Here is a 14,307-nt window from a genome sequence, read left to right as displayed (position 1 = left end):
AGGGATGTGTGTGTGGGGTGGGGCACCCGGCAACTGGTGCATTTTTCCAGTGCCCCAAACATTGTCGTTTGCTGTGAGAATTAACACATAGTGTCAAAGTCCACTCATGGTCTGGCAGAAACAGGGCAGGCATCAATCAGCCCCTCACCATCAAAGAACTGTGTTATAAATCAATATCACTGACAACTACCATCCAGCCATAGCTGTAAACTGTTTGGCGAACTGTTAGGCGTGTTGAATGAGGAGAGGAAGAATCGGCAATACTTACATTATGGTTTTGAAATAAAATAATGTTTACCATCAAGGTTGGGGTCAATTGTATTTTAATTCAAGTTGGAAACTCAGTTTACTTCCTGAATTGACTGAATTGAAATAGAATTGACCTCAACCCTGCATGACATCGTTGATGACTGGTTGAGGCGTTGCACTTTGTATTGTTTTGAATAGTAGACAGGGGGAGTAGGCTTCCACTTGGGGGTATCAGGGTTTGGCTTTAGTTTGGGTGTATGTGGGTCAAAGGCTGAAGGTTGTGTCTTTTGAGGGGTGCCATGTCAGTGTTACCCCTAGATTTTAAAGAGATCTGTGCTGCATCACCTATGGCTGTCGTAAAACGTTTCCAAAGTTGAGTGTATGTGTGTGTGTCCGTGCGTCTGTGTGTGTCCGTGCATGTGAGTGTATGTACGTGTGTTCCCTCCCACCTAAGTATAAGGGAAACATTTTTACGGTTGCCACTGTTTGACAAAGACTGTGTTGTAGACCGTGTAGCCACTGAAATAGCAAGCAAACAGAAAACAGCTGGCCAGTAAAAGGATCCAAACCAGACCTGAGGTAAATGTTTGACTGAGTACCTCACACAGACATAGCAGACAGATCAACAGTATTTCTGATTCAGACAAATGAACAAATACTAATTCCAGAGGGAAGATTTTGAGCGCCTTCTTCAGCTCTTTTGGCAATGAGCGAGGTGTCAAAAGAACATGCGGTGACCCAGTTCATTTGAGGAGGAGCCGCAGTTCAAATATAGATGTCACGTGGTTTAAATAAGTTATTTGGGTGGCACTTGTGCTCAAATGAGTCCATTAGAACAAGGTAATTATACATTCCATTGTATAACCACATTTCAACCGCATGTGACCTCTATTTGAACTGGGTCCTCTTCAATGCAACTGGTTCACGGCATGTTTGCACCTTGACTATTGCCCAAAAAATCTGAAGGCGCTCTTTGGAATGGTTATTTGTATTGCAGGTTATGGTCGAACTGCGCTCACTGAGACTCAACAGGAAGAGAATATTATAAACTCTTTCCAAACTCCTGCATTGTTGGATCCATGAATGATATACACTACCAGTCAAACATTTGGACACGCCTACTCATTCAAGGGTTTTCTTTATTTTTACATTGTAGAATAATAGTGAAGACATCAAAACTATGAAATAACACATATGGAATCATGTAGTAACCAAAAAAGTGTTAAACAAATCAAAATATATTTTATATTTGAGATTCTTCAAATAGCCACCCTTTGCCTTGATGACAGCTTTGCACACGCTTGGCATTCTCTCAACCAGCTAGTCACCTGGAATGCAGGTGTACCTTCTTCAAAGTTAATTTGTGGAATGTCTTTCCTTCTTAATGCATTTGAGCCAATCAGTTGTGTTGTGACAAGGTGGGGGGGTATATAGCCCTATTTGGTAAAAGACCAAGTCCATATAATGGCATGAACAGCTCAAATAAGCAAAGCGAAATGACAGTCCATCATTACTTTAAGACATGAAGGTCAGTCAATTTCAAGAACTTTGAAAGTTTCTTCAAGTGCAGTCGCAAAAACCATCAAGTGCTATGATGAAACTGTCTCTCATGAGGACCGCGACGGGAATGGAAGACCCAGAGTTACCTCTGCTGCAGAGGATAAGTTCATTAGAGTTACCAACCTCAGAAATTGCAGCAAATCTCTTTGCTTATTTGAGCTGTTCATGCCATTATATGGACTTGGTCTTTTACCAAATACCCCCCCCACCTTGTCACAACACAACTGATTGGCTCAAATGCATTAAGAAGGAATGAAATTCCACAAATTAACTTTTAAGAAGGCACACCTGTTACTTGAAATGCATTCCAGGTGACTAGCTGGTTGAGAGAATGCCAAGAGTGTGCAAAGCTGTCATCAAGGCAAAGGGTGGCTATTTGAAGAATCTCAAATATAAAATATATTTTGATTTGTTTAACACTTTTTTGGTTACTACATGATTCCATATGTGTTATTTCATAGTTTTGATGTCTTCACTATTATTCTACAATGTAGAAAATAGTAAAAATAAAGAAAAACCCAGGAATGAGTAGGTGTGTCCAAACTTTTGACTGGTACCGTAGTTTTAGAAATGGAAGGATCCTTCCCCTTCTTCCAATACGTTTCTGAAAGGTCTCACTGTTACCATACAGCCAGAGTACATTTTAACACAGTGTTAACATAAATATCGTTGCTGGAACTAAATATCTGCCTTGCTATACTGACACCTAAGCGTAGGGAGCTCAGGTTTATAGAACAAATACCACATAGAGCTTCTTTTGTATCTACATGTACTGCACAGAATTATATCAGTGTGGATCGAAAATGTGAATACCGTTATGTACATAAGTAATGCACTTGCTACCAGCAGATAGTCAATAGTCAGAGTGCGGGTCTAAACTTGGTATGTGCCACTCTAAAAAGATATGTGTGACTCTTTGTTTGGAATCTGAGATGTTGGTGTCTTTATATATATATATATATATATATATATACACTCGGTTGCCAGTTTTTTAGGTACACCCATCTAGTACCGGGTCTGACCCCCCTTTGCCTCCAGAACAGCCTGAATTCTTAGGGCATGGATTCTACAAGGTGTGGCGTTCCAGCTTTGTTCAATTGGTATCAAGGGACCTAATGTGTGCCAGGAAAACATTCCCCACACCATTACACCACCGTACCGTTGACACCGGACAGGATGGGGCCATGGACTCATGCTGCTTATGCCAAATCCTAACTCAGCATGACGCAACAGGAACCGGGATACATCGGACCAAGCAATATTTTTCCACTCCTCAGTTGTCCAGTGTTGGTGATCGCGTGCCCACTGGAGCCGCTTCTTCTTGTTTTTAGCTGATATGAGTGGAACCTAGTGTGGTTGTCTGCTGCAGTAGCCCATCCGTTTCAAGGACCGACGAGTTGTGCGTTCCGAGATGCTGTTCTGAACACCACTGTTGTACTGTGCCGTTATTTGCCTGTTTGTGGTCCGCCTGTTAGCTTGCACAATTCTTGCAATTTTCCTTCGACCTCTCTCATCAACGAGCCCACAGGACTGCCGCTGACTGGATGTTTTTTGTTTGTCGCACCATTCTCAGTAAACCCTAGACACCGTTGTGCGTGAAAAGCCCAGGAGGCCGGACGTTTCTGAGATACTGGCACCGACGATCATACCATGCTCAAAGTTGCTTAGGTCACTTGTTTTGCCCATTCTAACGTTAAATCAAACAGTAACTGAATGCCTCGATGCCTGTCTGCCTGCTTTATATAGCAAGTCAAGGCAACATGACTCACTGTCTATAGGAGCGAACTATTTTCCTGAACGGGGTGGTGTACCTGGCCACTGAGTGTATATTCTCCTTAACTACTAACTTGACCCATGTTCAGTATTCATGTGTTAAAGGGGAAGTTCACAGTTGCTCCTATTACCCCCATTGATTTTTAGCTAGTGGTGGCTAAAGTAAGATGACGTTTTTAGAGGCTGTTTAAAGAACTGAACCATTGAGTACTGTTTCTCCTGGTCTAGACTACTTTCAGGGAGAAACAATCTAAAAACAACTTGTAAAATACTGAACTTTCCCTTTAATATTCATCAAGTAGTTGGATGGATAAAGGCACTGTGCAAAATAATTTCATCTCCTGGTCTTTATTGTCACATATTCAGTACATTAGTACACTTTTCAGACAAACATACAATTTTTTATCCTGATGTACACAGCACACATGGGGGTTTACATTTTCCCCACATTATAGCGTTCAACATTTTGCACCGACACAACCTAACAAAAATACCTTATATGGAGAGCATAAAAAACTAATGACATATTTCTACCAGATTAGAAATGATCATATAGTATAACATTTCAACCATCTGTTAAAATAAAACAATATCTTAAAAGCAATGACCCTCACTGACTGGTCCCTACTGAACATTATTTTAATTTTTTTTAATATACTTAAAATAAACTTCCAAAAACAAAAACTCATTTCAAATGTGTTAGCTGAAGCAGAGACTTGATGAAAATGTATTAATACAATAAATGCATTTAACACATTTCTAATGTGTACACCGACATATACTGTAACGTTTCCGTGGGAACCTGATGCTCAGATATGGACAGACTGACACCCTTAGCCAATCGATAGCCCCCATAATTCCTTGATAGAGTCCTGACCTATGTCTAACAGCTTGTTTATAGCACCATGGACTGACGTTATTTCCTTCTAGCCATTGCAGTGCTGTTTATCCAAAGTTCCACTGTCTGTTGTTGTCGATATCCGCTGATGTGATGACGGAGGACAGCAGTAGTAGTACATGCCTGTGTTGCAGTGGTCCATGACTGTGACGGCTGGCTGCGGGGCCATCGGAGGTTGGCTGACCCTGCTGAGGGTAAACAAATATACAGAGGTCAGGTTTGGAAGGGTTTAACCTACAGTCTTCCTTACAGGGAATTGTTACTTACCGTTTCCTCCTCCCCTTAGACAGGACCCAAAATGTTCTCAATCTGTTCCACTCTTCCTGTCATGTCAGCTAGTGAGAAGAGTAAAGGCAATTCTTTTTCATGGTAAAACATTAGGAGCAAGCTAAAAACTTGAATTAAAGGTTAATAAACACAATTACATCTGAAAAACTCATATTTATAACCTTTCCCCCCCCTATATATATATATATATATATATATATATATATACACAATTCATCTACAACATCAGATTATTCAGTTGACAAAGTAGTATTTGCTTCCACAAATCTAAACACCATAATGTCATGGTAGATCATGCAACCTATCCCATCAATCATACAGGCATTCAAGATAACCCATGAATTGCTTTGAAGGAGGCATACCACTGAGTACCACTGAGTCTTCAGCCTATATTGAGTGTTGCGGTCAGTCATTTTCCTACTGTGAACTAACAGAAAGGATATGTCTGGCAGTGATCTCCTGGAGTGCGGCCTGTGTCTGCATCTGGAAAGCCAGTCTGGCCTCACACTTACAGGGGTCCTCCACCACCACCACCTTCACCTCTTCATGTTGGGGCGGAGCAATATGTCACGTTAGTGTTAAAGATTACATAATGTCTGTACATAGACAACACAGGAGGAGCCTCTCACTCAATAGCTCCTAACTAATCTTGGTATACTGTTGAGTTCCCTATACTAGCAGGGCATGCAACTGTACTTCTACAAACCAAGGTTGTGTACAGTAGAGCACACCGTAGCAAAAGGTTTTTTGCACCGGAAAATGTAAATATGTGTTCTTATTGGACTAGATCAGGTAGTGCCTGGAAGATTTTCTCCCTACTAAACATGACCCTGTATAAGTACTTTACCTAGGTTCAACTGATCCTCTTTTATAGCAGTAGGCATACCCAAAAACTCAACCCTTACCTATCCTGGTTTTGCTCTCTTGTGTTCTATAGTAGGCAAGACGAACAGCACAGAGAGTTTGGTTCCATTTGCATGGCCATGACAGGAACACAATGCTATGACAACGTTGCAGCAACGTTGAAGCAACCTAGCGAGTGTTACAAAGTGTTCTGCAAATGGAACACCAATGGTGAATCAAGAAGTAATATTGATTGTGCACCAGTTGGATTTTAAAAGCTGAATGAAGACTTGTCATTCATGTTCTGCTTATAAGAAAACAAACAAATTAGGGATCTTCTGTGATCACCATTCATAACGGGTGGAGCATCTGAGCAGACTCAACATACAGTTATAATTATATCAAGGAGGCATATTTATAATACAACCACAGTTAGCCTACTGACTCTTACGTTTCAGGGCACACGTTTTCTGGTCCAGGTTCAAGATATAGCCCTTCCGACACGTGCAGTGATAGGACGCGTTGCCGCTGACACATATGTGCTCGCAGTCGTGTCCCATGGCACAGGGGTCCACACCTGGAATAAGCCGGGGTTAAGGGAGGGAGCTGACAAGCTAGCAGCATGGGTACCATTTCATAGGCTGGCATCATATTTGGGACTGTAATAGTTTGTATATATATAATCATTCTGTCTAAGTAAAGGTGATCTGGGGTAGTACTCTGAAGAAGCCATACTATCAAACATACTTACCACACTGTATGTAATGATAGCATTGTTGGTCATTTATAACCCATTTATTCAATTTCATTCCTGGATGGCAATTTGATAGAAACCCTCATTTCAAAGTGAAGTTACCATAACAAACTGAACTAGGATAACATATATGTATAGGGACACATTTTGCCATAGCCTGTTTGATGAAATTGTGCATGCAAAGGACACTTGTATTGTCTGAGTTCCAGTGGCAATATTTGCAAGCTTCAAAAAGCTGTATGGAAGTATATATTGACATAGTGCCAGCTATACACTGTGACTGGAAAGCTGTTGGACCATACACCTTCAATGCAACTCAGCCAAGGTCCTTTGCAAACATAAATGGGGAGGTTTACGTTTCTGACTCTGGGAACATGTTTTCTTGTCCGTGTTCAAGAGATACCCCTCCCGACACCTGCAGTGATAGGAGTTGTTGCTGCTGCTGCTAACACATATGTCCTCACAGTCGTGTCCCATGTCACAGGGGTCCCAACCTGGAATAAGTCGGGGTTAAGTGAGGGAGCCATCAAGCTACACGTATAGCAGCATGGTACAATTTCATAGGCTGGCAAGTTTGGAACGGTTATAGCTTGTATGCATTCAAAGGTGATCTGAAGAAGCCATATTATCAAACATACTTACCATATATAAACGCTGGTCGTTTATAATCTAATTTCTCTAAGAAAACGTAATTTCTGTATATAGTATAAATAGCATAACAAGTATAGATACCATAGCAAACTGAATTAAGACAACATGTTTTGAGCATATGCATGTGAGTGCAGTAGAAGGTATAGACATTTTGCCATAGCCTGTTTGATGAAATTGTGGATGCAAAAGACTGTTTGTTGTATTGTCTGAGTTCCAAGCTTCAAACAGGTGTATGGAAGTACATCAATAGACTATTGACATAAGTCCAGCTATACACTGAAGGCCACCTAATGTGACTGGACAGCTGGTGGACCAAACACCAACTCAGCCAAGGTCCTTTGCAAACATAGAAGGGGGAATGTTAACATCAAAATATATATTTTAAAAACAATATTAAAATGTACACAACATTCAAGTTTAAAGAAATATTTGTACATTACAAATAAATCTGACTAGGAAAATCGTAGTATATTTACTATTCAAAATTACTTTGAAGAAGCTTTTAGAACAGTATTCTGATCATTTTAAACAAAGCAGTAGGATTGACGGATTCAAAGCAATCTCTGTGTGGCATGATGCTTTGATTTCTCATTGGTCAATCGTTAATGAGCAGTTACCTCTCAATCACCTTGCACTTGTCGAAGGACCATCCTGTCTATTACTCACTAAGATTTCTGTCGTTTTGGGGGACCATACCTGACTCTGTTCACTAGAGACCAAGACTGCCCTAAACTCTTGGGGCGGGTTTCCCAGACCCAGATTAAGCCTAGTCCTGGACTAAGAGGCACTTTCAAGAGATTCTCCATTAAAATATATTTTAAATCTGGGACTAGGTTTCATCTAAATCTGGGAAACCAGCCCAGAGTAGACCAAATGGCCGAACTACTTTCCAATGGGCTGGAATCTAGTACCAGGGTATATAAACCTTTAATCCATGTGAGGTCTGTTTTTTCTCTTTACCATTTTGTCAGTGTATAATTGACACTAAGGAAGTGCTAAAGAGAAACACAGATTAAACCACCCCTGTAGACGGTACGCGGTCCCTACACATTCTAGGACTAAAACCAACGTTTAAGGTTTAGACTGGTCTCCTCCTCCTCCACCCTGATCAGTCATACCACACAGGGTCTCCCTGAATTTGGAGGTGAGCTTCTCGATGACGCCGTAGGTCTCCACGTAGAACACGTGGTCTTCCAGAGGGTTGCTGGCCATCAGCCGCAAAGAGGTCATGTCGGCGCGGTCCACCCCCACCGCGTAGATCTCGATGCCAGACCCCCGGGCAGCTGCTGACACCTCCTCCACCTGGTCCTGAGGACGCCCGTCTGTCACGATGATGGCCACCTTGGCGATGTTCTTCGACTTCGGCCGGGCGCCCGACTCTTCGGTGAAGGCCTTGGTCATGGCCGACTTGATGGCCAGGCCAGTCATGGTGCCGGCGGCCAGGGGCTCGATGCGGGTGATAGCCTGCTTCATGTTGGGCTTGTTCAGGTGAGCCTTGAGCAGGAACTCGATCTTGACTGTGCTGGCATAGTTGACCACGGCCACGCGGGTGGCTTCTGGTCCCACGTCCAAGGTGTCGACCATGTCGGCCAGGAAGATCTTGACCTTCTCAAACTCGCCGGGGCGCACGCTGCGGGAGCTGTCGATGATGAAGACCAGGTCCAGGGGACGGCTCCTGCACGAATTGTCTGTCACTGGTGGCAAACCAGAAGCATTGCAGCTCTTAACAAGCTGGCCATATGTTCACACTGAAAAGCCCAGTTTATTTCATACAAACTTATTCCATTGAAACACACACATGTAGCCCTAGTTTGTGGATTGAAAAGCAACACATTCATTCATATTAGTGCCCATGAAGAAAGGTGAAACAATTCAGTTACACAAATTAGGACAACACTTCACATGGTTGTTTAGGGGATGCACAACTCTGGTTTCTTGAGAGTTATGGGATGAAAGAGGGGTTCGCAAGGCCATGACTTGTGCATCATTTCAGTTAGACAGATGGTTTAGAGGTTAGTTATTACAGTATATTATGCCTTTCATGGAGACATACTGTATCCCTTCACCTTTCTTAACTGTTCTTCTATGTCAATAGTTCAGGATTGGCATGTGAATGGCCAAAATTAATGGCAAGGCTTCATTCAGCTTTGACATCCAAGTGGTACAGAACTGTATTGTTACTAGTATCCTTCTTTAAGCATTCTGTTGTCAAAACTGATTAGTTTTTTTCCAGGATAAGTTTAAAAAATATCCTTCTAATATACAGGGAAGAGTATTTAAATGTATATCCAGTTATTCATAGTTTTTCTATTCCAAATTATAAACTGCGGAGGACAAGAAAGTCATTTTTGACTTGTCCCGGAATGCTTCACCCCAGTATTGTATGGTGTTTTGTCATTATTAGATTGCAAATAGCATAATTTCCTACGATTTCTTTCTATATATTGTAATACTTTTCTCTGGCTGGTTGATTATGTGATGAATTTATCAATGAGAATGGTTGGTTATGTGATGAATTTATCAATGAGAATGGTTGGTTATGTGATGAAATTATCAATGAGAATGGTTGGTTATGTGATGAAATTATCAATTAGAATGGTTGGTTATGTGATGAAATTATCAATGAGAATGGTTGGTTATGTGATGAAATTATCAATGAGAATGGTTGGTTATGTGATGAAATTATCAATGAGAATGGTTGGTTATGTGATGAAATTATCAATGAGAATGGTTGGTTATGTGATGAAATTATCAATGAGAATGGTTGGTTATGTGACAGTAGTCCTGTGCTATTCTAAAATAAAAGAGAGAGCTGACATGGACAACTATGGATTGGATTGGTTGGGTTGGAAGGGAAACCTGGCTTCTACCTGTCTTCACACTGGTGGTGGTGATGACGCCGCTTTGGGTACTGACCGGTAGCGTTGGCGGCACGGGGTTGGTGGTCACCTCCAGTGGCAAGGTGGTCATCACCGGTTGCAAGGTTGTTACTGGTGGTAGAGTTGGAACTGTGGTGGGTAGGTACACCACAGAGGTCGTTGGCACTGTAGTAGGCTTAGGCTGTACCAGAGGTAAAGTTTGTGGACATGGACCTTTGAATTTGTGGTGGTGGCTCACTGGTGGAAAAAATCCTTTAAATGGGTGGTGGTGAACTACTGGAGGTGAAAGGTCTTGATATAGGTTGTACACCACTGGTGGCGCTGGCCCTTTGAATCTGTGTTGGTAAGGTGGCAAGGGGACAGAGGGTCTGTGGTAAGCCACCGGTGGAGATAGAGGGACAGGCTGATGGTAAACCACGGGCAGGTGGATCCCTGGTGGCTGGTGGTGGTAGTGATAGCCTCTATGCCTGTATGCACTGGCGTGAACTAGGGGCCACCAGAGAGGAGGAGAGGAGGAGCGGTAGAGCAAATTAGTTAGTCAGCAAATGGGAAAGATGTGAGTCTGTATGAATTATAGCTATGGTTTTGATGTGAGTTTGTATGAATTATAGTTCTGGGTGTGTTGTTGATGTGAGAATGAACTCTGCTTGCTTTAAGAGTTAGTTGTTGAAGCATGAGTGACATTTGAGCTGGTAGCCGCTTGGCTCGTTTCGAACAAGCATAGAGGAATATGGCACTTGTAAAATGTTGTTGTAAATTACTTATACATGCATGTAGTCTTGTTGCACATATAGTTTTGACAAATATGGTGTCTGTCTTATTATAAGCTTGGATGTCATTGTTTAGCCAATAAAGCAAAATCAAATAAATGTATAATTTGGTCAATTTTGAAATTGTATGTCAAAAAAAATAAAAAAAATAAAAAGAAGGTAAATGTCAATCTATAATGAATTATTATTGCCATGTTGAACTGCATGAACATGGAATGCATATGTCCAAGTACCTTAGTACATTTATTAGCGTTTCCACATAGCAGACTAGGGTTGCAAAATTCTGGTAACTTTCCCAAAATTCCCAGAAAACCCTGTTAGAATATCCCCGGAATCAGGCAATAAGCAAGAAATCCGGAACCTCCAACCAGGATTTCTGGAAAACCAGGGAAAAAGTTAATGCAATTTTGAAACCCTATAGCAGACCCAATTCTCTACAATAAAAGGACTGGCTATAATGAAACCAATTGGACCGTGCGCATTTTACGCGATTTTAATTGTTCCCTATGAGAAGCATGAAATTATCGGATTAAACTCTCGTGGACAGACTACGAGTACCTGGCACGAGATTTTGATCAGATTAGACAAATAATTGAATTCAAGAAGCGCGTTTTCAATGTTGGCTGATAATTTACTTGGCTTAACAATCCAGTGCTATTCAGTGTGTATCGTTACACAAAACACAAATAGAAAGCTGTACTGGGGACCGACACCCTTCTATGAAACCTACCTGAAGGATCGAGCGTCCGCAGCGGTGGCCGGGCAAGATTTCTGCGTTGTGCATAACTTTGAGCAGTAACCTGCAGTGGATCGAATCCATTCAAACGGTACGTTCCGTATACATCAGACACAAAGAGGAAAAGGCAGTAGACGAGATTCCCGAATAAAGACTTCATTGTACCAATGTTTTCTTCTCACGTCCGTTCAAGTTCTTGCCGGCTTGCACGGTATGCACAAGTGTCTGAAACTCAAATGGCTAGGAGAGGGAACTTGAGGGCCAATTTGAAGACCACTGGCCAAAGCACGTGTACAATTATTGTCCAATCCAGATGCAAGACGGAAAGAGTGTGTTTTTCCCCTCTCCAGAACAAACACCATTTTGGAAGGGTCCGTGCTATGCGGGATACTTTGGAGTTCTCCTAAGCTATATTGAATTGTTTTAAGAAGGTCATACCAAGGACAATTTAGCCATTTGATTTTGAATTTTAAGACCCCTTGAAGTATCCAAAATATATATACCAAAGTTATTTGATGAAAATTTATTTTTGGCCTTACCGCTATTAGCCCATTCAAACACATTGAATAACAGATAGTCCTTCCCCTGAAAATCAAAAGGAAGTTTGTTCTGAAGTGTCTGTCCTATATCTGAGCGATATAAGAAAGATAATGTATTTAACCCCTTATTTTTGGCACTAAACAGTGTCCATATATACAGTGCATTAGGAAAGTATTCAGACCCCTTGACTTTTTCCACATTTTATTACTTTACAGCATTATTCTAAAATGGATTAAGACATTTTTCTTTTCTTATCAATCTACACACAATACACCCCATAATGACAAACTGGTTTTTAGACATTTTTGCAAATGTATATATAACAAAACCCTGAAATATCTCATGTACATAACTATTCAGACCATTTACTCAGTACTTTGTTGAAGCACCTTTGGCAGTGATTACAGCCTTGTGTCTTCTTAGGTATGACGCTACAAGCTTAGCACACCTGTATTGGGGAGTTTCTCCCAATCTTCTCTGCAGATCCTCTTAAGCTCTGTCAGGGTAGATTGGGAGCGTCGCTGCACAGCTATTTTCAGGTCTCGCCAGAGATGTTCAATCGGGTTCAAGACCGGGCTCTGGCTGGGCCATTCAAGGACATTCAGAGACTTGTCCCACAGCCACTCCTGCGTTGTCTTAGCTGTGTGTTTAGGGCGTTGTCCGGTTGAAAGGTGAACCTTCAGCCCCAGTCTGAGGTCCTGAACGCTCTGGTGCAGGTTTTCATCAAGGATCTCTCTGTACTTCGCTCCGTTCATCTTTCCCTGAATCCTGACTGGTCTCCCAGTCCCTGCCGCTGAAAAACATCCCCACAGCATGATGCTGCCACCACCATGCTTCACCGTAGGGATGGTGCCAGGTTTCCTCCAGACGTGACGCTTGGCATTCAAGCCAAAGAGTTCAATCTTGGTTTCATCAGACCAGAGAATCTTGTTTTGCATGGACTGAGAGTCCTTTAGGTGCCTTTTGGCAAACTCCAAGCGAGATGTCATGTGCCTTTTACTGAGGAGTGGCTTCCGTCTGGCCACTCTACCATAAAGGCCTGATTGGTGGAGTGCGGCAGAAATGGTTGTCCTTCTGGAAGGTTCTCCCATCTCCATAGAGGAACTCTGGAGCTCTCTCAGAGTGACCATCGGGTTCTTGGTCACATCCCTGACCAAGGCCCTTCTCCCCCGATTGCTCAGTTTGGCCGTGCGGCCAGCTCTAGGAAGAGTCTTGGAGGCCACTGTGTTCTGGTACTTTACGGACAATTCCTTTGACCTCATGGCTTGGTTTTTGCAATGACATGCACTGTCAACTGTGGGACCTGCAGACGAGTCTTGTGAGGCCCATGGGCTTCCTAGAGCAAAGCAACCAACATGTAGGTGTTTGTGAGAGTCTCACCTTTCCACAGGGGGGTTATTTTGTAGCACAAACTGTTCGGACGCTACAGACAGAAGTTGGCAGATCGGCTGTATGGATTTCAGATTAGTCCCAAGACACTTATGGGGGTCATAGAGAAAAACGGAGAACACCATCATATTCATGAATCTCATCCATCCATAATAGTTTGTAGGCCAAACCGTTTGGACGCTACAGATAATTTTGTGAGAAGACTGATTTTCGGGCTTTCATGGTCTGACAAACACCCCTCTAGCTCTGTCACCTTTCACCACAGATGCAGAAGGAGGAGCGGACATCGACCTCAGGGGTTTAACGGGTTATGTTTAGGGTAAGGGTTAAGGTTTAGGGTAGGGACGTCCCAAGGATCCCAGATAACAATGACCATTTTGGAAGCTGTCTGGAGAGTAGTCTTTTGCTTTTGAGTTTGCACTGTTTATTTCTTTCGAAGGTGTTATTATAAGCCTGAGTAAATGTGAAATGGATAAAGAATAGCATAACCAACTTCTATAACATTGATTTAAACAAATGATACAATGGGAAAATATTAAATAGCCCTATGGGAAAAACATAACATCTGGCCCTTTAGATTAGTGTAAAATAATTATGGCGCATTATTAAATTACCTAATTATATCTAATAAACTGAATACATTCATTTATTGGCATACAAAGCACAGAGTTTGCAATTCAAATTAGCATTTTATTTTCGTCATTTACTGACACAAGATGGCGCCAAAATCCATTCTTCGGGCTAGAGAAGCTGCCTCCAAATCGATTTTAACAAATGCCGAAAGTAATTTATACTGTAGGCCAAATAGGCATTTGTTAACAATGACATTAACACATTCAGAGCTTTTGTAGCTTTATAGTTGCATTTTTTATTTTTATTTATTTTACCTTTATTTAACTAGGCAAGTCAGTTAAGAACAAATTCTTATTTACAATGACGGCCTACCCCGGCCAAACCCGGACGACGCTGGGCCAATT

The 14,307-nt window shown here is 41.9% G+C and overlaps 1 protein-coding gene across 9 annotated transcripts; it reads right to left on the bottom strand.

Annotated features, from left to right (window-relative positions):
- Positions 1-3,911: 3,911 nt before the first annotated feature.
- Positions 3,912-11,659, bottom strand: matn3a (matrilin 3a). 9 transcript variants are annotated; one of them, XM_041865288.2, is made up of 8 exons: positions 11,396-11,659; positions 9,887-10,381; positions 8,135-8,710; positions 6,722-6,859; positions 6,063-6,188; positions 5,212-5,310; positions 4,748-4,818; positions 3,912-4,668 (listed from the first exon to the last, which is right to left on the bottom strand). In XM_041865288.2, exons 1-7 carry the CDS (start codon positions 11,559-11,561, stop codon positions 4,763-4,765), a joined length of 1,656 nt encoding a protein of 551 aa, XP_041721222.1. In that variant the 5' UTR covers positions 11,562-11,659; the 3' UTR covers positions 3,912-4,668; positions 4,748-4,762. The 9 variants fall into 9 exon arrangements, with proteins under 9 accessions (XP_041721222.1, XP_041721223.1, XP_041721224.1 ...); XM_041865289.2 differs by having other exon boundaries at positions 3,912-4,665; XM_041865290.2 differs by lacking the exon at positions 6,722-6,859 and having other exon boundaries at positions 11,396-11,658.
- Between the last annotated feature and the right edge of the window lie 2,648 nt (positions 11,660-14,307).

The sequence above is a fragment of the Coregonus clupeaformis genome, chromosome 36 (assembly GCF_020615455.1).
Source record: "Coregonus clupeaformis isolate EN_2021a chromosome 36, ASM2061545v1, whole genome shotgun sequence".
NCBI lineage: Eukaryota > Metazoa > Chordata > Actinopteri > Salmoniformes > Salmonidae > Coregonus > Coregonus clupeaformis.
Note: the sequence above shows the minus strand (reverse complement) of the source record. Positions and strands in the feature narration are given on the sequence as shown.